The sequence below is a fragment of the Scyliorhinus torazame genome, chromosome 17 (assembly GCF_047496885.1).
Source record: "Scyliorhinus torazame isolate Kashiwa2021f chromosome 17, sScyTor2.1, whole genome shotgun sequence".
NCBI classification, from domain to species: Eukaryota; Metazoa; Chordata; class Chondrichthyes; order Carcharhiniformes; family Scyliorhinidae; genus Scyliorhinus; species Scyliorhinus torazame.
This window is the reverse complement of record NC_092723.1, coordinates 135,036,371-135,060,084: the sequence shown is the minus strand read 5'-3', so window position 1 is coordinate 135,060,084 and position 23,714 is coordinate 135,036,371. Positions and strand designations below refer to the sequence as shown.

The 23,714-nt window shown below is 50.5% G+C and overlaps 1 protein-coding gene across 2 annotated transcripts in view; it reads right to left on the bottom strand.

Annotated features, from left to right (window-relative positions):
• grid2ipb (glutamate receptor, ionotropic, delta 2 (Grid2) interacting protein, b) overlaps positions 1–23,714 on the bottom strand; it is a 250,484-nt gene that overhangs the window by 88,891 nt on the left and 137,879 nt on the right. For both annotated transcript variants that reach the window (XM_072481106.1, XM_072481107.1), the window contains one exon: positions 7,379–7,533. In XM_072481106.1, coding sequence (XP_072337207.1) covers positions 7,379–7,533 — 155 coding nt within the window. The remainder of the gene's footprint in view (positions 1–7,378; positions 7,534–23,714) is intronic.

The following is a 23,714-nucleotide window of genomic DNA, read 5'->3' as shown; positions in this document are numbered from 1 at the left end:
GGTGAGTGTGAGTGGGACATCACAGAGATCGGTTAGTCAGAGTGATAAATGACAGGGATCAGTGAGAGTGAGAAATCATAGGGATTGGTAAGTGAGAGTGAGAAATCACAGGGATCGATGAGAGTGAGAAATCATAGGGATCAGTGAGTGAGTGAGAAATCATGGGGATCGGTTAGTGTGAGTGAGAAATCGTAGGATTACCGACAAGAGAGGATGAACAGAGACGATGGTGTGTGATAATAACCAAAAGTAAGGTCTGGCAACATTTGCGGAGAAAGAAGCACAGGGCTGGATTCTCTACCCTCCCAGCTGCATTTTTCTCAGAGATGGGAGATGGCGGGCAGTTCTCTGGTGGCAGGATTCTCTGCTTCTGCCATTGGCAATGGGATTTCCCATTGAAGCCACTCTGCACTGCCAGGAAATCCATAGGCAGGGGTGCGTTGCCAGCAGAAACAGAGAATCCCACCGCCAGCGAACGCCCGGAGAATTCTAGCCAGAGTTAATGTTTTAAATGTGACTCTTCTTTAGAACTGAAGATGGGAAGAAATGAAATGGATTGTATGCTATTGATAAAGAGGGGAGGGTTAGGTGAACATAGATGGGGTAGAGTACTGGGTGGGTTAAATATCAAAAATGCCAAGGAACAAAAGGAAAGAGAGAATGATAGTCATTGCAGCAAAGAAACAAAGCCTAGATCTAATGTAGGTATTAATAGCGGAATTAAGTCAGCTCAGGCTGAAAGTAAAAACAAGGTACAGATTGGCATTTGAAAAAAGAAAACACAAATGGAGGCCAGAGTTCATCGTCTGAAGTTGTCAAACTCAACGTTGAGTCCCGAAGCCTGTAAAATACCTAATCAGTAGATGAGGTTCTGTTCCTTCAGTTTATTTTGGGCTTTGTAGTGATCTATACATCTGCACATACACCAGGGACTACAGACAAATGTAACAGCCACAGCATCACTAGAGGGCAGTATCAGAGACGGGTATAAAGGGTCCAGCCCAAGGGAGGATCCACCTCTTTCAGAAGCACAGGGCTAGTGAGCAGCAGCAGACAGAGACAACTCAGCATAGGCAGTTTACCTTAGCTTCACTGGTCATATCTCTTGACTGTATTATATCTAGTTAAGCTCTGGAAACAGAACAAACCCACTGAATAAAGTATTTGTGTTAACTGGAAGTCTACAATCTTTACTCAGACTTAGAGAATAACATATGATACCAGGAGTGATTTCAGAAAGCTAGCTAGACACCAGCAACAGAAGAAAAACTTAAACCGGATATTCGACTGTGGAAGACTTTGCAGCAAATGGATCGTCGACGACTAACTGATTCGATGGAACTTGTTGGAAATCCATGGCAGCTGGAAACAACCGGTAATTTAAGTTATAACTGGAAAATGTTTGAACAGCTGTTCCAAATATTTATCACAGCTAATGATTTAAGCACAGCCTCTGACGCAATGAAAATAGTCTGACTACTCTCAACAGGAGGACATGAAGCTAGAGAAATCTATAATTGCTTTAATGACTTAGAAGGTGAGGACAACACCAAAGTAGACAGTACCTCAAAAAATTTGCTGAACGTCGTAACAGTCAGTCCGGTGAGATGCTGGAAAGATTTAACTCTTGTCTGAGAAACGGAGGGCCCATCACTGATTTTATTACAAATCTCAAGTTAATACCACAAGGCTGTGATTATGCTGAATTCAGAGACACTGTGATAATGCATCAATTAATTTCTGGACTATCTGATAAAAATTTGAGGGAAGAACTTTCACAAAGTAAGTATCTAACTCTCGAAATCGCTATACAAAAATGCCTTGCTTATGAACAAAAACAAAATCAGTACTTTGAGTCTCTACAACACAGAATCATCATTTAGAAAACAAAATCGGTAAAAATGGCACGAACACTCACCACGAGGCGGAGGCAGGGTTGAATCGGAGAAAGACGGAGGTTCTGAGCGGCAGCCATCTTGATAAAGGAGCCGCACATGCTCAGTTGCGAAAAGAGGGCACAGTACAGGAAACTCGGTGTGCACATGGGCGATCGAGTCCTACGCATGATGTCACGCGCGTCATGGCGTCAGAGGACCAGGACCACGCCCACTTAAAAGGGAAATGCACGAAAATGAACAAAAAGAAATTTAAAGCTGCAAAACCCAATTTTCTTGCCTCAAAAGACAGAACAATGCCCGAACTTACACCAGCAGTTGAAAATAACTTGCACAACACCCTGGAACAAGCAGTTAGCACTGCCATAGAAGATGATATGGTCCTTGTAGACTACGACTCAGATGAAGATTTCATCTTGGGAGATGGCTACCCCAGTACCAAATCCGAACCGCAACTAGAGGTGTTGTACCGTGACGACCCCGACGTTGAGTTCTTCGGAATGGGGAATCTTCAGCCCAGCATATATGACATCCCGACTCGTGAGTGCAGGATTATGCTGCGGCCTGACGCCAAGAAACAGAGAGTGGTCCACGCACCACGAAGGGTCCCAGCCTCCACACAAGAAGATGATTTGTTCATTGAACATGAAGAGAACGATCACAACTCCGAAACAGAAAGCAATGATTTGTCCAACGAACAATACACACAATACTGCTCAGACATGGCTGAGTTATTCAGAGATCCTGATCACAGCATCAGCAACATGGTTGAAAAGCTCAATACGACTCTTCTCATGGTAGATGAATCCAATACCATGGTGCCATGGCAGATCGTCGGTACATTGGATATCAACAATACCCAAGACAAAGACGACGCCACACAGAGAGCACAGAATGACTCTACAGCGAGAACACTGCATGACTCCACAGAGAGAGCGATGAAGGACCCCACAGAGACAGTGATGCAAGCCTCCACAGACAGCTCGGTGACAGACTCAAAAATGGAAGCGAACGCCATGCATGTACAAGACCATGAAGATCTACCAAGCTTATTTGAGCCACCAGAAGAAGACACTGAATGTCTACCCACTGTATGTGAGACAGGTGACGAAGAAATCACAATTCCCATACAGGATGTGCAGGATCACAGCGAGACTGACAGATCTCAGCTCGTCTGCACAGAAACACTCAATAATCAGAGGACAGCCAACCATGAGTCCAGAGAGACCATGTCAATTGAAATCTTGAAGATTTTGACTCCAGAAGAGGAGCACCAAGAGTCCAGAGAGACCATGTCCAATGAAATCTTGAAGGTTTTGACTCCAGAAAAGGAGCACTACGACCCACAACAAAATGAAATTGTGAAGATTTTGACTCCAGAAAAGGAGCACAAAGAGATCACAGATGATTCAAATGAACCTGAATTGACTCCAAAAGAGGAGCACCTAGAAATTAATGATGATTCAAGTGAACCAGAAATGACTCTAGAAGAGGAGTACCAAGTAAGCAAAGAAAAGGAATCGAATCCACCACAAATGACTGATGTCACCAAATTCAATGCAACATCAGATCATTCTCACAATTCTCAAGAAGATACGCTCAATGTAGCAGATACCACAAAGGACACTGACACCAATAACTGTGACAATGACTCAAATCATCCTAATGGCACACTCATTGAGCGCAACAAGAACAACAAAAACCGCAAGAAGCACAGCAGAAACACAAACAACAACAGCAACAACAAATACAACATGCAGCGCAACAAGAACGACAAAAGCAACACAAAGCATCCCAGAAACAACAAGCACGACAAGAAAAAGAACAAGAATAAAAGCGAAAACAACGAAAACAGAATCAACAAGCACGACAAAAAGAACAACAAGAACGGAAACGAAAATAACCAAGACAGAAATGACAAAAACAACAACAAGAACGACAACGAAAACAACAAAGACAGAAACAACAACAATGAAACAACGACCTGTACAACATGGTACAACTCTGCACGTGAAGGACAATGCCATAGCACACTGCAAAACAATGACAAGACTACAAACATGCCATGGCATGATAAAGAATCTCACAAATTCACTGTTTTGTTATGCTCTTGACGTAGCATAAGCTGCTTCCTTGATGTGCACTCTGACAAAGGAAGGTTCAGACTTGGAGATAGCTTTAACACATTTATTACTGTTAACGATTCTCCTACTTGGATTCGACTCTACTGTTAATCCTGCTCTGGCTACTCAGACTGATGAACCAGTCTGCTACAATCCACGTGGTGGGTGTGATGTTCAATCAACCCTGTGTCTGTACTCACTGAGTGTCTCCACTGGAAAAAGGAAGATCATGTGTGCTGTGTCCTTTTATATGGGTTGGTGTAATGCCCTCCTGTGGTAGTGTCAGCTCTGTGTGTATCGTGACTGCCCACTGGCCGTGTCCTATCTTACTGACCTATTGGTTGAATGTCTGTGTGTCATGTCTCTGGTGCTCCCTCTAGTGTCTATCTAGTCTGCGTGTATTTACATTAACCCCTTGTGTACTTACAGTGATGCATATCACCACATTCACATCTGCTCCAGAACAAACAAGCAAAACAGCTTTCACGAACGATGACATACAGAATCAATACCACAAACACAGGAAAAAGTCGAGGTCAGACAACGGTGCGACACAGAATCGCTACCCACAATCAAATGGAACAGGGGAAAAGGTGTCCACATCATTAAACGACTCATCTGCAAAGCAGCCGAGTCACGTTCCGAAATCAACCTAGCGGTCCTACATTGTCAAATCGTCTGCGGGAGTACTTTTCCGCCGTAACTGCCGGGATCTAGTTGAGATTCGACCTACAATGCCAGTATTTCCCACACTGGACTTGACCAAGTCCATTTGTCCACAGGACGTTCCTCGCCACACAACGCCAGACAGTACTCTTGATGACATCAAACCATCATCCCTACTACCACCGTTAACACTCCAGCAGAAGCCATAAGGCACCCGACCGGCTAGATTTGTAACGACACTTCAACACACGCACAAGACGAATATGGACATTTCTCATGATGGACTCACAACACTGTTAATTGTTTCTGTATTACTTTTATAATTTTCACTGTGCAGATTTGCATATTCTCACCACTTGTTATGTACAGTTTTCATGGGGCCAGTCTAGAAAACATGTCCAATAAAAAGGGGGGGGGGTGTAGTGATCTGTACATCTGTACCTACATCTGCACATACACCAGGGACTACAGACAGATGTAACAGCCACAGCATCACTAGAGGACAGCATCAGAGACGGGTATAAAGGGTCCAGCCCAAGGGAGGATCCGAGAAGCACAGGGCTAGTGAGCAGCAGCAGACAGAGGCAGCTCAGCATAGGCAGTTTACCTCAGCTTCACTAGTCATAAGCTCTGGAAACAGAACAAACCCACTGAATAAAGTATTTGTGTTAACTGGAAGTCTACAATCTTTATTCAGGCTTAGAGAATAACATAGTCTTCACTGGAACATTGTAGCAGGCTGAGAACAGAAATATGAGCATGATGGAAAGATGGTGAATTGAAATGGGAAGCAACTAGAAGGTCGGGGTCACACTTGCGGACAGAAGTGTTCTGCAAAGCAATCACCCAGCCTGCATTATCTCTCCCCAATGTAGAGGAGACTACATTGTGAGTAGCAAATACAGAATACTAAATTGAAAGGAGTACAAATAAATCCCTGCTTTACCTGGAAGGAGTGTTTGAGGCCTTGGACAGTGGAGAGGGTAGGCAAGGGGTGATTGTATGGGAAGGCTCTGTGGGAAGGGGATGAGGATAGAGGAGTGGACCAGGCTGTCCCAGAAAGAATGGGCCCTTTAGAAGGCTGACAGGGGAAGAGAGGGGAAGATCCGTTTGCTGGTGGTAACATGCCGGAGATGATGGAAAGAGTGGAAGTTGATCCTTTGAATATGGAGGCTGGTGAAATGCAAATTGAAGGCAAGGGGAATCCTATCGTGGTTCTGGGAGGGAGGGAATGGGTGTGGGCAGAAGTGCAGGAAATGGGTCAGACGGATGAGGACCTTGTCAACCACAGTCAGGGAGAAATCCTTGGTTTAGGAAAAAGGAAGTCATGTCAGAAGGACACCGTGGAAGGTGGCATCATCAGAAGAGATGCGATGGATACAAAGAAACAAGGAAAATGGATTTTTCAATTCTTTCATGAGATGTGAATGAACATTGCTGGTAAGGCCATAAACTGAATAGCTTGCTATGCTATATCAGAGGGTATTTGAGAGTCATTGTTGTGGGTCTGGAGTGACATGTGGGCCAGACCAGGTAAGGATGGATAGTTCCCTGAAAAGCTTTAGTGAAGTTCTTAGTCACCATACCAAGACTTGCTTGCAATTCCAGATTGAACCCATATTCCCAGAGGATTAGCCTAGGCCTCTGGATTACTAGTCTAGTGACATTACCACTGTGCCACTGTCTCTCCAAATGGAGTTCTTACAGGAAGCAGGGAGTGTGGAAGGTAGTAGTGGGAATTGGTAGGGTTGTAATGGATATTATTAGACAGCCTATCCCAAAAACATTTCAGAACAGTTAAGGGAAGGAACCAATCGGAAATGGACCAGATGAAGATGGGATAAGGGAGGAAATTGGCAACACGACTGATTAATCTTTTCAATGCTGGGAGAGAGCAGGAAACATAACCAATACAGTCATCAAAGAGTTATGGGGGGGCGGGGGGGGTGGCACGTGGCGCATTGGTTAGCACTGGGACTACGGCGTTGAGGAATCGGGTTTGAATCCCGGCTCTGCATCACTGTCCATGTGAAGTTTGCACATTCTCCCCGTACCTGCGTGGGTTTCACCCCCACAACCCAAAGATGTGCTGGTTAGGTGGATTGGCCACGCTAAATTGCCCCTTAATTGGAAAAAAATAATTGGGTACTCTAAATTTATTTTTAAAAATCAAAGAGTTGTGGGACGGGGCGGGGGGCAGAGTAGGACTGGAACAAGGAATGTTCCATCTACCCCACAAAAAAGACAGGCATAGGGCCTATGTGGGTATCCATGGCCACACTTTTTATTTTGAGTAAATGAGATAAATCAATGAGAGAACAGAATCAGCCAGGCTGGAGGAGGATAGTGGGGATGAAAATTGTTCTGTGATGGAAAGACACTGTCACAATGAGTTAATTCAGGTATTCAGTTATTTAGAACTTTGCCTTTGCAAAGTATTGCATTCTAATGCAAGAATTTATACTTGAGGGTTGTAAATGTCTAATTGATGAAATGCCAGGCAGTTCTCAGAGAGCTCCTGTGTGAGTTGATATTTTTGACAGTTACTTAATCTAGTGCAGCCAGCAACACAAAAGAGTCCAGTCTCTTTCTGCTCCTATGAAGGTCACACTCAATCATTTCTTTCTCAGATTCCACAGGTCACACTCCTTGGGCAGCCTCGCGCACTCTCCTTTACCAATCAGCACATCTCACCTGCGGCTGCCTTGTATCCCAGGAATCTGGCAATCTTCTGGTGACAATGTTCCTGCTCCTCATATGTCAGCAGCTGATAGATGAACTGCCAGATCACCTGTTTTGCTGGTGTGTCCAGCACGGGGTAGATGTCAACAATCAGAGTATCAATGTTTCTGTGGGAGCACAAGTGTAGATTTAGTAGAGAGCTCATCCTACATGTGTAAAGCTCAGACAGACAGTTCTGCCTTTGGGCCTTTCTGCAGAGATTCAAAAAACTATAACAGATTGAGAATTCCAGAGGAACAAAAAATCTAGGCTCAAATTTTCCAACAGGAAATGTTCCAGACTTCCACCCATAACTTTGGCAATAGATGGTAGAATTCTGGGGATTTATTATAAATGGGAACCTGCACATTACATCTGTATAGACCTCAATATGTGTGAACAGATCTCTTCAAATGTGTCATTGTGCCCGCTGGGGCAGGATTTTGGATCAGGACTCTCATGACCTCATGTTGGGTTCAAGTAGTAGTGGGACGGGGAGGGGGGTGGGGTGGGGTCACACTGTGGGAAACAGTAATCCAACAGTGATTTTCTCCAAATTGGTTAATTAGTGATTAGAGGGCAGCCTTGCCGTCTATTTAGGATTACGAATCACTCTAGCTCAGATGGAACAGCAGTCTGCAGTTCAGGTAAGAGAGAGAGATCACCTCCATCTTGATACACTCAATCCAATCTTTTACAGTTTTAGATTTAAAAAATGGATTCAGCAGCAGCTCCTGTAGATTCTGGTGTAACCAGGGAGGCCGCTGCTACTAGGCACCTGACCTAGTCCTCGATGCCTTGAGGGGCACTCTGGCAATACGCGTTAAGTGCCCATACAATCCCTTTAATTGGCAACCCGCTAGCGCTCGCAGGCAGTTAGCCCTGCCGAGTATCAACCCCCTACTCCAACTCCAGGAAAATGGCACCGGTGTGATGCTTCCGGAAAGCCAGAAATCTAGCACACAGGGCAAATCTACAAACCCACCCGCCTCCGTACTCGCCACTGACTGGGGCAGAAAATTCTGCACCTAATTTCTGGAGACTCCTCAGTGAGCCCATTTCCATACAGGCCACACAACATGTGAGTTGATCCCCATGCAGATCCCATAGTGTGTGAGCCGATCGCCATACAGACCCTGTGGGGCCTTTCACAGTAACATCATTGAAGCCTACTCGTGACAATAAGCGATTTTCATTTCATTTCATTTCAGTGTGTGAGCCGATCTCCATACAGACCCTACGGTGTGTGAGCCGATTTCCATACAGACCCTACAGTGTCTGAGCCAATTTCCATACAGACCCTAAGGTGTGAGCCGATCTCCATACAGACCCCACAGTGTCTGAGCCAATTTCCATACAGACCCTACAGTGTCTAAGCCAATTTCCATACAGACCCTACAGTGTGTGAGCCGATCTCCATACAGACCCCACAGTGCGCGAGCCGATCTCCATACAGACCCTACAGTGTGTGAGCCGATCTCCATACAGATCCTACAGTGTGTGAGCCGACCTCCATACAGACCCTAGTGTCTGAGCCAATTTCCATACAGACCCTACAGTGTCTGAGCCAATTTCCATACAGACCCTACAGTGTGTGAGCCGATCTCCATACAGACCCCACAGTGCGCGAGCCGATCTCCATACAGACCCTACAGTGTGTGAGCCGATCTCCATACAGATCCTACAGTGTGTGAGCCGATCTCCATACAGACCCTACAGTGTCTGAGCCGATCTCCATACAGACCCCATAGTGTGTGAGCCGGTCTCCATACAGACCCCACAGTGTGTGAGCCGATCTCCATACAGACCCTACAGTGTCTGAGCTGATCTCCATACAGACCCCACAGTGTGTGAGCCGATCTCCATACAGACACCACAGTGTGTGAGCCGATCTCCATACAGACCCCATAGTGTGTGAGCCGATCTCCATACAGATCCTACAGTGTGTGAGCCGATCTCCATACAGACCCGACAGTGTGTGAGCCGATCTCCGTACAGACCCTACAGTATGTGAGCCGATCTCCATACAGACCCTACAGTGTGTGAGCCGATCTCCATACAGATCCCATATTGTGTGCACTGATCTCCATACAGACTCCATAGTGTGTGAGCCGATCTCCATACAGACCCCACAGTGTGTGAGCCGATCTCCATACAGACCCTACAGTGTCTGAGCTGATCTCCATACAGACCCCACAGTGTGTGAGCCGATCTCCATACAGACACCACAGTGTGTGAGCCGATCTCCATACAGACCCCATAGTGTGTGAGCCGATCTCCATACAGATCCTACAGTGTGTGAGCCGATCTCCATACAGACCCGACAGTGTGTGAGCCGATCTCCGTACAGACCCTACAGTATGTGAGCCGATCTCCATACAGACCCTACAGTGTGTGAGCCGATCTCCATACAGATCCCATATTGTGTGCACTGATCTCCATACAGACTCCATAGTGTGTGAGCCGATCTCCATACAGACCCTACAGTGTGTGAGCCGATCTCCATACAGATCCAACAGTGTGTGAGCCGATCTCCATACAGACCCTACAGTGTCTGAGCCGATCTCCATACAGACCCCATAGTGTGTGAGCCGATCTCCATACAGACCCCACAGTGTGTGAGCCGATCTCCATACAGACCCTACAGTGTCTGAGCTGATCTCCATACAGACCCCACAGTGTGTGAGCCGATCTCCATACAGACACCACAGTGTCTGAGCCGATCTCCATACAGACCCCATAGTGTGTGAGCCGATCTCCATACAGACCCCATAGTGTGTGAGCCGATCTCCATACAGACCCCATAGTGTGTGAGCCGATCTCCATACAGATCCTACAGTGTGTGAGCCGATCTCCATACAGACCCGACAGTGTGTCAGCCGATCTCCATACAGACCCTACAGTGTGTGAGCCGATCTCCATACAGACCCTACAGTGTCTGAGCCGATCTCCATACAGACCCGACAGTGTGTCAGCCGATCTCCATACAGACCCTACAGTGTGTGAGCCGATCTCCATACAGACCCTACAGTGTGTGAGCCGATCTCCATACAGACCCCACAGTGTGTGAGCCGATCTCCATACAGACCCCACAGTGTGTGAGCCGATCTCCATACAGACCCCACAGTGTGTGAGCCGATCTCCATACAGACCCCATAGTGTGTGAGCCGGTCTCCATACAGACCCTACAGTGTCTGAGCCGATCTCCATACAGACCCCGGAGTATGTGCACTAATCTCCATACAGACCCCACAGTGTGTGAGCCGATCTCCATACAGACCCTACAGTGTGTGAGCCGATCTCCATACAGACCCTACAGTGTGTGAGCCGATCTCCATACAGACCCCACAGTGTGTGAGCCGATCTCCATAAAGACCCTACAGTGTCTGAGCTGATCTCCACACAGACCCCACAGTGTGTGAGCCGATCTCCATACAGACCCTACAGTGTGTGAGCCGATCTCCATACAGACCCCACAGTGTGTGAGCCGATCTCCATACAGACCCTACAATGTGTGAGCCAATCTCCAGACAGACCCTACAGTGTGTGAGCCGATCGCCATACAGACCCCAGAGTGTGTGCACTGATCTCCATACAGACCCCATAGTGTGTGAGCCGATCTCCATACAGACCCAACAGTGGGTGAGCCGATCTCCATACAGACCCCACAGTGTGTGAGCCGATCTCCGTACAGACCCTACAGTGTCTGAGCTGATCTCCATACAGACCCAACAGTGTGTGAGCCGATCTCCATACAGACCCTACAGTGTGTGAGCCGATCTCCATACAGACCCCACAGTGTGTGAGCCGATCTCCATACAGACCCTACAGTGTGTGAGCCAATCTCCATACAGACCCTACAGTGTGTGAGCCGATCTCCATACAGACCCTACAGTGTGTGAGCCGATCTCCATACAGACCCCATATTGTGTGCACTGATCTCCATACAGACTCCATAGTGTGTGAGCCGATCTCCATACAGACCCTACAGTGTGTGAGCCGATCTCCATACAGACCCTACAGTGTCTGAGCCGATCTCCATACAGACCCCGGAGTATGTGCACTAATCTCCATACAGACCCCACAGTGTGTGAGCCGATCTCCATACAGACCCTACAGTGTGTGAGCCGATCTCCATACAGACCCTACAGTGTGTGAGCCGATCTCCATACAGACCCCACAGTGTGTGAGCCGATCTCCATAAAGACCCTACAGTGTCTGAGCTGATCTCCATACAGACCCTACAGTGTGTGAGCCGATCGCCATACAGACCCCATATTGTGTGCACCGATCTCCATACAGACCCCACAGTGTGTGAGCCGATCTCCATACAGACCCCACAGTGTGTGAGCCGATCTCCATACAGACCCCACAGTGTGTGAGCCGATCTCCATACAGACCCCATAGTGTGTGAGCCGGTCTCCATACAGACCCTACAGTGTCTGAGCCGATCTCCATACAGACCCCGGAGTATGTGCACTAATCTCCATACAGACCCCACAGTGTGTGAGCCGATCTCCATACAGACCCTACAGTGTGTGAGCCGATCTCCATACAGACCCTACAGTGTGTGAGCCGATCTCCATACAGACCCCACAGTGTGTGAGCCGATCTCCATAAAGACCCTACAGTGTCTGAGCTGATCTCCACACAGACCCCACAGTGTGTGAGCCGATCTCCATACAGACCCTACAGTGTGTGAGCCGATCTCCATACAGACCCCACAGTGTGTGAGCCGATCTCCATACAGACCCTACAATGTGTGAGCCAATCTCCAGACAGACCCTACAGTGTGTGAGCCGATCGCCATACAGACCCCAGAGTGTGTGCACTGATCTCCATACAGACCCCATAGTGTGTGAGCCGATCTCCATACAGACCCAACAGTGGGTGAGCCGATCTCCATACAGACCCCACAGTGTGTGAGCCGATCTCCGTACAGACCCTACAGTGTCTGAGCTGATCTCCATACAGACCCAACAGTGTGTGAGCCGATCTCCATACAGACCCTACAGTGTGTGAGCCGATCTCCATACAGACCCCACAGTGTGTGAGCCGATCTCCATACAGACCCTACAGTGTGTGAGCCAATCTCCATACAGACCCTACAGTGTGTGAGCCGATCTCCATACAGACCCTACAGTGTGTGAGCCGATCTCCATACAGACCCCATATTGTGTGCACTGATCTCCATACAGACTCCATAGTGTGTGAGCCGATCTCCATACAGACCCTACAGTGTGTGAGCCGATCTCCATACAGACCCTACAGTGTCTGAGCCGATCTCCATACAGACCCCGGAGTATGTGCACTAATCTCCATACAGACCCCACAGTGTGTGAGCCGATCTCCATACAGACCCTACAGTGTGTGAGCCGATCTCCATACAGACCCTACAGTGTGTGAGCCGATCTCCATACAGACCCCACAGTGTGTGAGCCGATCTCCATAAAGACCCTACAGTGTCTGAGCTGATCTCCACACAGACCCCACAGTGTGTGAGCCGATCTCCATACAGACCCTACAGTGTGTGAGCCGATCTCCATACAGACCCCACAGTGTGTGAGCCGATCTCCATACAGACCCTACAATGTGTGAGCCAATCTCCATACAGATCCTACAGTGTGTGAGCCGATCGCCATACAGACCCCAGAGTGTGTGCACTGATCTCCATACAGACCCCATAGTGTGTGAGCCGATCTCCATACAGACCCAACAGTGGGTGAGCCGATCTCCATACAGACCCCACAGTGTGTGAGCCGATCTCCGTACAGACCCTACAGTGTCTGAGCTGATCTCCATACAGACCCAACAGTGTGTGAGCCGATCTCCATACAGACCCTACAGTGTGTGAGCCGATCTCCATACAGACCCCACAGTGTGTGAGCCGATCTCCATACAGACCCTACAGTGTGTGAGCCAATCTCCATACAGACCCTACAGTGTGTGAGCCGATCTCCATACAGACCCTACAGTGTGTGAGCCGATCGCCATACAGACCCCATATTGTGTGCACTGATCTCCATACAGACTCCATAGTGTGTGAGCCGATCTCCATACAGACCCTACAGTGTGTGAGCCGATCTCCATACAGATCCAACAGTGTGTGAGCCGATCTCCATACAGACCCTACAGTGTCTGAGCCGATCTCCATACAGACCCCATAGTGTGTGAGCCGATCTCCATACAGACCCCACAGTGTGGGAGCCGATCTCCATATAGACCCTACAGTGTCTGAGCTGATCTCCATACAGACCCCACAGTGTGTGAGCCGATCTCCATACAGACACCACAGTGTCTGAGCCGATCTCCATACAGACCCCATAGTGTGTGAGCCGATCTCCATACAGACCCCACAGTGTGTGAGCCGATCTCCATACAGACCCCATAGTGTGTGAGCCGATCTCCATACAGATCCTACAGTGTGTGAGCCGATCTCCATACAGACCCGACAGTGTGTGAGCCGATCTCCATACAGACCCTACAGTGTGTGAGCCGATCTCCATACAGACCCTACAGTGTGTGAGCCGATCTCCATACAGACCCCACAGTGTGTGAGCCGATCTCCATACAGACCCCATAGTGTGTGAGCCGATCTCCATACAGACCCCACAGTGTGTGAGCCGATCTCCATACAGACCCCATAGTGTGTGAGCCGGTCTCCATACATACCCTACAGTGTCTGAGCCGATCTCCATACAGACCCCGGAGTATGTGCACTAATCTCCATACAGACCCCACAGTGTGTGAGCCGATCTCCATACAGACCCTACAGTGTGTGAGCCGATCTCCATACAGACCCTACAGTGTGTGAGCCGATCTCCATACAGACCCCACAGTGTGTGAGCCGATCTCCATACAGACCCTAGTGTGTGAGCCGATCTCCATACAGACCCCACAGTGTGTGAGCCGATCTCCATACAGACCCTACAGTGTCTGAGCCGATCTCCACACAGACCCCAGTGTGTGAGCCGATCTCTATACAGACCCCACAGTGTGTGAGCCGATCTCCATACAGACCCCATAGTTTGTGAGCCGATCTCCATACAGACCCCACAGTGTGTGAGCCGACCTCCATACAGACCCTACAGTGTGTGAGCCGATCTCCATACTGACCCCACAGTGTGTGAGCCGACCTCCATACAGACCCTACAGTGTGTGAGCCGATCTCCATACAGACCCCACAGTGTGTGAGCCGATCTCCATACAGACCCCACAGTGTGTGAGCCGATCTCCATACAGACCCCACAGTGTCTGAGCCAATTTCCATACAGACCCTACAGTGTGTGAGCCGATCTCCATACAGGCCCCATAGTGTGTGCACTGATCTCCATACGGACCCCACAGTGTGTGAGCCGATCTCCATACAGACCCCACAGTGTGTGAGCCGATCTCCATACAGACCCCATAGTGTGTGAGCCGATCTCCATACAGACCTACAGTGTGTGAGCCGATCTCCATACAGACCTAGTGTGTGAGCCGATCTCCATACAGACCCCATAGTGTGTGAGCCGATCTCCATACAGACCCTACAGTGTGTGAGCCGATCTCCATACAGACCCTACAGAGTGTGAGCCGATCTCCATACAGACCTACAGTGTCTGAGCCGATCTCCATACAGAGCCTACAGCATGTCAGCCGATCTCCATACAGACCCTACAGTGTGTGAGCCGATCTCCACACAGACCCCACAGTGTGTGAGCCGATCTCCATACAGACCCTACAGAGTGTGAGCCGATCTCCATACAGACCTACAGTGTCTGAGCCGATCTCCATACAGAGCCTACAGCATGTCAGCCGATCTCCATACAGACCCCATAGTGTGTGAGCCGATCTCCATACAGACCCGACAGTGTGTGAGCCGATCTCCATACAGACCCCACAGTGTGTGCATTGATCTCCACACAGACCCCACAGTGTGTGAGCCGATCTCCATACAGACCCCATAGTGTGTGCGCTGATCTCCATACAGACCCTTCAGTCTGTGAGCCGATCTCCATACAGACCCCACAGTGTGTGCACTGATCTCCACACAGACCCCACAGTGTGTGAGCCGATCTCCATACAGACCCCATAGTTTGTGAGCCGATCTCCAGACAGACCCTACAGTGTGTGAGCCGATCTCCATACAGACCCTACAGTGTGTGAGCCGATCTCCATACAGACCCTACAGTGTGTGAGCCGATCTCCATACAGACCCCACAGTGTGTGAGCCGATCTCCACACAGACCCCATAGTTTGTGAGCCGATCTCCATACAGACCCCATAGTGTGTGAGCCAATCTCCATACAGACCCCATAGTTTGTGAGCCGATCTCCATACAGACCTACAGTGTGTGAGCCGATCTCCATACAGACCCTACAGAGTGTGAGCCGATCTCCATACAGACCCCACAGTGTGTGAGCCGATCTCCATACAGACCCTCCAGTGTGTGAGCCGATCTCCATACAGATCCCATAGTGTGTGAGCCGATCTCCATACAGACCCCACAGTGTGTGAGCCGATCTCCATACAGACCCCATAGTTTGTGAGCCGATCTCCATACAGACCCCATAGTGTGTGAGCCAATCTCCATACAGACCCCATAGTTTGTGAGCCGATCTCCATACAGACCCCATAGTTTGTGAGCCGATCTCCATACAGACCCCAGTGTGTGAGCCGATCTCCATACAGACCTTCCAGTGTCTGAGCCGATCTCCATACAGAGCACACAGCGTGTCAGCCGATCTCCATACAGACCCTACAGTGTGTGAGCCGATCTCCATACAGACCTTCAGTGTCTGAGCCAATCTCCATACAGACCCTACAGTGTCTGAGCCGATCTCCATCCAGACCCTAGTGTTTGAGCCGATCTCCATACAGACCCCCGAGTTTGTGCACTGATGCGCGATCACTTACACTCAAGACGCAGTGATTTCATAACTGAAGGCTTTAATCTTCTAGAACTTGTTCCCCAGCAGCTTCAGTACAGAAAGTGAAGGCTGCTGGGACGGCACCCTCTCTTATACTCCGCCTGTCAGGGCGGAGCTACGTAACAACAGCCAATGGTAGACTCCTGGGTCTAACCAATGGTCATCAGCCTCTTGGGTACTGCAATACCTGGTACTACCACATTCACCCCCTGTTAAAAAAGAGTCCGGCGGGGTTGGTGGCCAGTGGCAACAGTCGCCTTTAACATGTTATGATCAGGTGTGGAGGTACCGTGCTGTCGAGGATATTTACAAAGTGTTCGTTCACAGTTAAAATCACAGCGAAGCAGTCAGTTGTTCGGGTGGCCTGGTCGTCCTTCTGGACCGTCTGGGTTTCGGTGGTGATTCTGGTGGGGGTCCCGGTGGTTGCGACTCCAGGAGCGTGGTTTCGGCCTCCCTGGCAGCTTTGTCACCCCTAGGCGGTGCTGTTGGGGCAAACGGTTGACACGAGGTGGGGGGGGGGCCTGTAGGGGGCGCCGGTGGGTGGGAGGGCCTAGGCAGGAGCGGCGGGAGTACTGACCGCTCCCACTGCTGGGGGGGGGTGGGGGGGGGTGTAATGGTTCGGGTGCGCGTGGGGTTCCGGTGGGCGCCAGGTCCCGAAGGGATACTGTATCTTGCCGGCCATCACGGAACGGCAAGTAGGCGATCTGGGGGTTAGCGTGCAGCAGATGGACCCTCTCGACCAACGGGTCCAACTTGTGCGCCCGCACGTGCTTCCGAAGCAGGATGGGTCAAGTTGGGAGAGAGGTCCCGGAGGAGGACTTCCTGGGGAAAACAAGGAGACGTTCATGAGGTGTCTGATTTGTGATTGTACAGAGCAGCGACCGGATGGCGTGGAGGGCCATCGGGAGGACTTCTTGCCAGCGGGACACTGGGAGATTCCTGCACCGTAGGACCAGTAGAACAGTCTCCAGACTGTTCCGTTCTCCCTCTCCACCTGTCCGTTTCCCCGGGGGTTGTAACTGGTCGTCCTGCTCGAGGCGATGCCCTTGCTGAGCAGAAATTGACGCAGTTCATCGCTCATAAAGGAGGACCCCCTATCACTGTGTATGTACGCGGGGAAACCGAACAGTGTAAAGATACCCTGGAGGGCCTTGATGACGGTGGTTGTGGTCATGTCTGGGCAGGGGGGGGCGAATGGGAACCGGGAGTACTCATCAATCACGTTCAGGAAGTATGTGTTGCGGTCGGTGGAGGGGAGGGGGCCTTTGAAATCCATGCTGAGGCGTTCAAAGGGACGGGAAGCTTTTATCAGGTGCACCCTCTCTGGCCGGTAGAAGTGCGGTTTGCACTCCGCGCAGATTTGGCAGTCCCTGGTGACTGTCCTGACCTCCTCGATGGAGTAGGGCAGGTTGCGGGTCTTGATGAAGTGGAAGAAACGAGTGACCCACGGGTGGCAGAGGTCCTCGTGGAGGGCTCGGAGGCGGTCCACTTGTGCAGTGGCACAAGTGCCGCGGGACAGGGCATCAGGAGGCTCGTTTAGCTTCCCCGGACGGTACAAGATCTCGTAGTTGAAGGTGGAGAGTTCTATCCTCCACTGCAAGATCTTGTCGTTTTTAATCTTGCCCCGCTGTGCATTATCGAACATGAAGGCAACCGACCATTGGTCCGTGAGGAGAGTGAATCTCCTGCCGGCCAGGTAATGCCTCCAATGTCTCACAGCTTCTACTATGGCTTGTGCCTCTTTTCCGACCGAGGAATGGCGAATTTCAGAAGCATGGAGGGTACGGGAGAAGAAAGCCACGGGCCTGCCCGCTTGGTTGAGGGTGGCCGCCAGAGCTACGTTGGACGCATCGCTCTCGACCTGGAAGGGGAGGGACTCGTCGATGGCGCGCATCGTGGCCTTTGCAATGTCTGCTTTGATGCGGCTGAAGGCCTGGCGGGCCTCCGTCGACAGGGGGAAGGCTGTGGACTGGATTAGGGGTCGGGCTTTGTCTGCGTAGTTGGGGACCCACTGTGTGTAATAGCTGAAAACCCCGGGGCAGCGCTTCAGGGCCTTGGGGCAGTGAGGGAGGGGGAACTCCATAAGGGGGCTCTTGCGCTCTTGCGCTCAGGGTCGGGGCCTATAACTCCATTTCGCACTACGTAGCCTAGAATGGCTAGACGGTCGGTGCTAAACACGCATTTATCCTTATTGTATGTCAGGTTAAGGATTTTCACGGTCTGGAGAAATTTGCGGAGGTTGGTGTCGTGGTCCTGCTGGTCATGGCCGCAGATGGTGACGCTATCCAGATACGGGAACGTTGCGCGTAAGCCGTACCGGTCAACCATTCGGTCCATCTCTCGCTGGAAGACCGAGACCCCATTAGTGACACCAAAGGGAACTCTTAAAAATTGATAGAGCCGCCCATCTGCTTCGAAGGCAGTGTACTTGCGGTCACTATTACGGAGGGGTAGCTGGTGGTAGGCGGACTTGAGATCCACCGTGGAGAAAACCTTGTATTGTGCGATCCTGTTTACCAGGTCAGCTATACGGGGGAGAGGGTACGCGTCCAGCTGCGTAAACCTGTTGATGGTCTGGCTGTAGTCAATGACCATCCTATGCTTCTCCCCGGTCTTTACCACCACTACTTGAGTTCTCCAGGGACTGTTGCTCGCTTTGATGACCCCTTCCCCCAGCAGCCTTTGGACCTCTGACCTGATGAAGGTCCGGTCTTGGGCACTGTACCGCCTGCTCCTGGTGGCGACGGGTTTGCAATCCGGGGTGAGGTTCGCGGAAATTGTTGAATTTCCTGCCTTGGACAGTGAGGTTCGCTAGGCAGAACCCCTTTATCTCCACCGAGTGTGACCCGGAGGCCAAGGAGATCCTTTGGTTTACAGGGTGGGTTACAAGTGAACAGCACCTTACCGTGTCGGGGTGAACAAAGCTTTCGGTGCTCCCAGAGTCAATCAGGCAAGATGTCTCATGGCCGTTGATGAAGACCGTCATTGTAGCTGTTGCGAGTGTCCGGGGTCGACTTTGGTCCAGTGTCACCGAGGCCAGATAAAGCAGTTGCGAGTTCTGATCGGGCAGCGTGTAGTTGGCCGTGCTGGGGCCTGGGGCCCCATCCAAGATGGCGTCACCAATGGGTCGCACATGGTGTCCGGGGACGAACAAGATGGCGGCGGCGATGGACAAAATGGCGGCGCCCACTCGTCCAGCGTGGTGTCCGGGGGGCAAGATGGCCGCGCCCGTGGGTCGCACGTGGCCCTAGGATAGGGAGGTGGCGGTGAGCGCTGGCCGGTCGGGGCCTGAAGGGGGGGTTGCCGCGGCGGTCCGGAGTCGCTGGAGACCGCGGCCACTGCGCAGGCCTGGCAGACACGCACAAAGTGGCCCTTATTGCCGCACCCTTTGCAGGCGGCGGTGCGGGCTGGGCAGCGTGGGCGGGGATGATTCACCTGCCCGCAGAAGAAACAGCGGGTCCCGGCGGCGTTAGCGGGCCGTCTCGTAGCGCAGGCCTGCGAGGTCAGGGGGAAGGTCTGTGCGGCTGCCGTTGCGGGGTGCCACGCAGCCCAGAGGGCCGCTGCGCGGTCGGGCGCATAGGACTGCGCGTTTTTGTAGGCAACGTCCATGGACCCTGCCAGGGCCCGTGCCTCTCTTAAGTCCCAGGGTGTCCTTTTCTAGGAGTCTTCGGCGGATATCTGAGGAGCTCATACCTGCTACGAAAGCATCCCTGATTAAAAGTTCCATGTGATCGCTCACCGAAACTTGCGGGCAGGCACAGTTTCGGCCCAGCACCAGTAGCGCCCGGTAGAAATCTTCCAACGATACCCTGGGGCTTTGCCATCTAGTTGCGAGGTGACGTGCGTAGACCTGATTTACAGGGCGGATATAATGTCCTTCTAACAGTTCGATCGCGGCATCATAGTTCTCCGCCTCCTCGATAAGGGTGTAGATCCCAGGGCTGACCCTTGAGCGCAGGAGATGCATTTTCTGTCCTTCTGTGGGGGTGCCTCCGGCCGTCTTGAGGTAGCCTTTAAGCATGCCAGCCAGTGTTTAAATATTGCAACCGAGTTCTCCGCGTGGGGGCTGAATTGAAGGCACTCCAGTTTGATTCAGAGATCCATCCTTCCAGCTTAAGTCTAGTAGATTAAATTGATGCGCGATCAATTACATTCAAGCCGAAGTGATTTCATAACTGAAGGCTTTAATCTACTAGAACTTGTTCCCCAGCAGCTTCGGTACAGAAAGTGAAGGCTGCTGGGACGGCACCATCTGACAGGCGGAGCTACGTAACAACAGCCAATGGTAAACTCCTGGCTCTAACCAATGGTCATCAGCCTCTTAGGTACCACAATACCTGGTACTACCACATGCACTGATCTCCATACAGACCCTACAGTGTGTGAGCCGATCTCCATACAGACCCTACAGTGTGTGAGCCGATCTCCATACAGACCCTACAGTGTGTGAGCCGATCTCCATACAGACCCTACAGTGTGTGAGCCGATCTCCATACAGACCCTACAGTGTGTGAGCCGATCGCCATACAGACCCCAGAGTGTGTGAGCTGATCTCCATACAGACCCCACAGTGTGTGAGTCGATCTCCATACAGACTCCACAGTGTCTGAGCCGATAGTAGATGCATTGGTGGTCATCTTCCAAGAATCTTTGGTTTCTGGAATAGTTCCTACAGATTAGACCGTCGATAACGTAACCCCCCTATTTAAAAGGGGAGGTAGAGAGAAAGCAGGGAATTATAGATCAGTCAGTCTGACTTTGGTAGTGAGGAAAATGCTAGAGTCCATTATTAAAGATTTAATAGCAGAGCACTTGGAAAGCAGTAGCAGCATCGGACATACATTTACGAAAGGGAAGTCATGCTTGACAAATCTACTGGAATTCTTTGAGGATGAAATTAGTAGAGTTGATGAGCAGGAGCCAGTGAATGTGGTTTATTTTGACTTTCAGAAGGCTTTCGGCAAAGTCCCACATAAGAGATTAGCGTGTGACATTAAAGTGCATGGGATTGGGTTAGTGTATTGAGGTCGATAGAAAACTGATTGGCAGACAGGAAACAAAGAGTAGGAATACAGACAGACAGAATTTACAGTGCAGAAGGAGGCTATTCGGCCCATCGAGTCTGCACCGGCTCTTGGAAAGAGCACCCTACCCAAGGTCAACATCGCCACCCTATCCCCATAACCCAGTAACCCCACCCAACACTAAGGGCAATTTTTGGACACTAAGGGCAATTTATCATGGCCAATCCACCTAACCTGCACATCTTTGGACTGTGGGAGGAAACCGGAGCACCCGGAGGAAACCCACGCACACACGGGGAGGATGTGCAGACTCCGCACAGACAGTGACCCAAGCTGGAATCGAACCTGGGACCCTGGAGCTGTGAAGCAATTGTGCTATCCACAAGGCTACCGTGCTGCCCCAATGGGTCTTTTTCCAAATGGCAGGCAGTGACTAGTGGGGTACTGCAGTGCTAAGACCCCAGGTATTCACAATATATATTAAAGATGATTTAGATGAGGGAATAACATGTAGTATCTCCAAATTTACAGATGACACAAATCTGGTTGACAGGTGAGCTGTGAGGAGGGTACAGAGATGATTCAGTATGATTTGGACAAGTTAAGTGAGTAGGCAAATGCATGGCAGATGAAATATGATGTGGATAAATGTGAGGTTATTCACTTTGGTAGCAACAACAGGAAGGCAGATTATTATCTGAATAGCTATAGATTGAGAGAGGGGAACGTACAATGAAACCAGTCTGTCCTTGTACACCAGGAGCTGAAAGTAAGCATGCACGTGCAGCAGGCGGTAAAGAGGCAAATGGTATATTGGCCTTCATGGAGAGAGGATTTGAGTAGAGGAGTAGGGATGCCTTGCTGCAATTATACAGGGCTTTCGTGAGAACACACCTGGAATGATTTGTGTAGTTTTGGTCTCCTTATCTGAGGAAGGATGATCTTGCTATAGAAGGAGTGCAGCAAAGGTTTACCAGACGGATTCCTGGGATGGCGGGACTGATGTATGAGGAGAGATTGAGCCGGTTAGGACAATTATTGTGTACAGTTTTGGTCTCCTTATCTGAGGAAGGATATTCTTGTTATAGAGGGAGTGCAGCGAAGGTTCACCAGACTGATTGCTAGGCTAGCGGAACTGACGTATAAGGAGAGATTGAGTTGGTCAGGAACATAGGAATTAGGAGCATAAGTACGTGGCAGAAGCCGCTCGCGGACCTGGCCCGCGAAATAATACCCACCCATTGGCCGGCTCGCGTGCCCCGAACCACCCCCCCACAGTGGCCCTCACCCCTGATAAAAGTCCCCCCTTCCTGGGATCGGCCCACCCCCGACTGTGGCGGTGCTGCACTGAGTCCGCAACCACCACGCCAAGTACTCAACGGATGAGACCACACGCGACCGACGCCGTCGGGAACTCGGCCAGTAGGGCGAGGAGCATCGAAGGGCGGGCCTCAGGAAATGTCCCGAGGCCATCGATACGTTGCGCGACGTACTCTCGGAGTACGTCGCTTTGGAGGGAGTGGAGCATCGTGAAAGTGGCGGCGCCCTCGATTCGGTCGGGAACTTTGATTCTCCGGCCGATCGGCAAACGCGATTTTGGTGTCGGCGACCGGAGAATCCAGCCCATAGTTTCCAAAATGGAGAATCGGGTCCTTTGTCCAGTCATGTTAGAATTTAACAGGTTTCTAAAGTGCGCTGGAATCTGAGTCATTAAATGGTTTCAAGGAGATAGATATATTTCTGATAAAAAAACATGGGTTAATGGGATAGGGGCAACAGGTGGGGAGGTAGATCTGAGACCAGGAAGAGATCAGCCATGATCTAATTGAATGGCAGAGCAGCCTCAAAAGGCCGCCACCTTGCACGTGCGCAGCCACGGACTCCTCAATTCTCCAGGCCGTATCAGCAGCTGGAGCCGGTTGCTCTACGCTGCCGTCACGCAACCCTCCAAGAGGCCCCCTAAATAAGGAGACCCCCACAGAGGTCCCCTAAATGAAGAGACCCCGCCCCCCCACAGATCCACCAGAAAAGAGACCCCTGTCAGAAAGCTTCTCCCCATCAGAAAACTAAGGAGCTGGTCATTTACTTCAGGAAGCAAAATGTCATACACACCCCTGTCCACATCAAAAGGTGCAGAATTGGAGGTGGTTGACAGCTTTAAATTGCTATATGTGCACAGCACCAACCGTTTTTCCCAGTCCACCTACGTTAACGTTACGACCAAGAAAGCACAACAGTGTCTATACTTCTTCAGGAAACTAAGGAAATTCAGCATGTCCACATTAACTCTTGCCTATCTTTACAGATGCACCACAGAAAGCATCCTATCTGGCTGCATCACAGCCTGGTATGGCAACTGTTCAGCCCAAGACC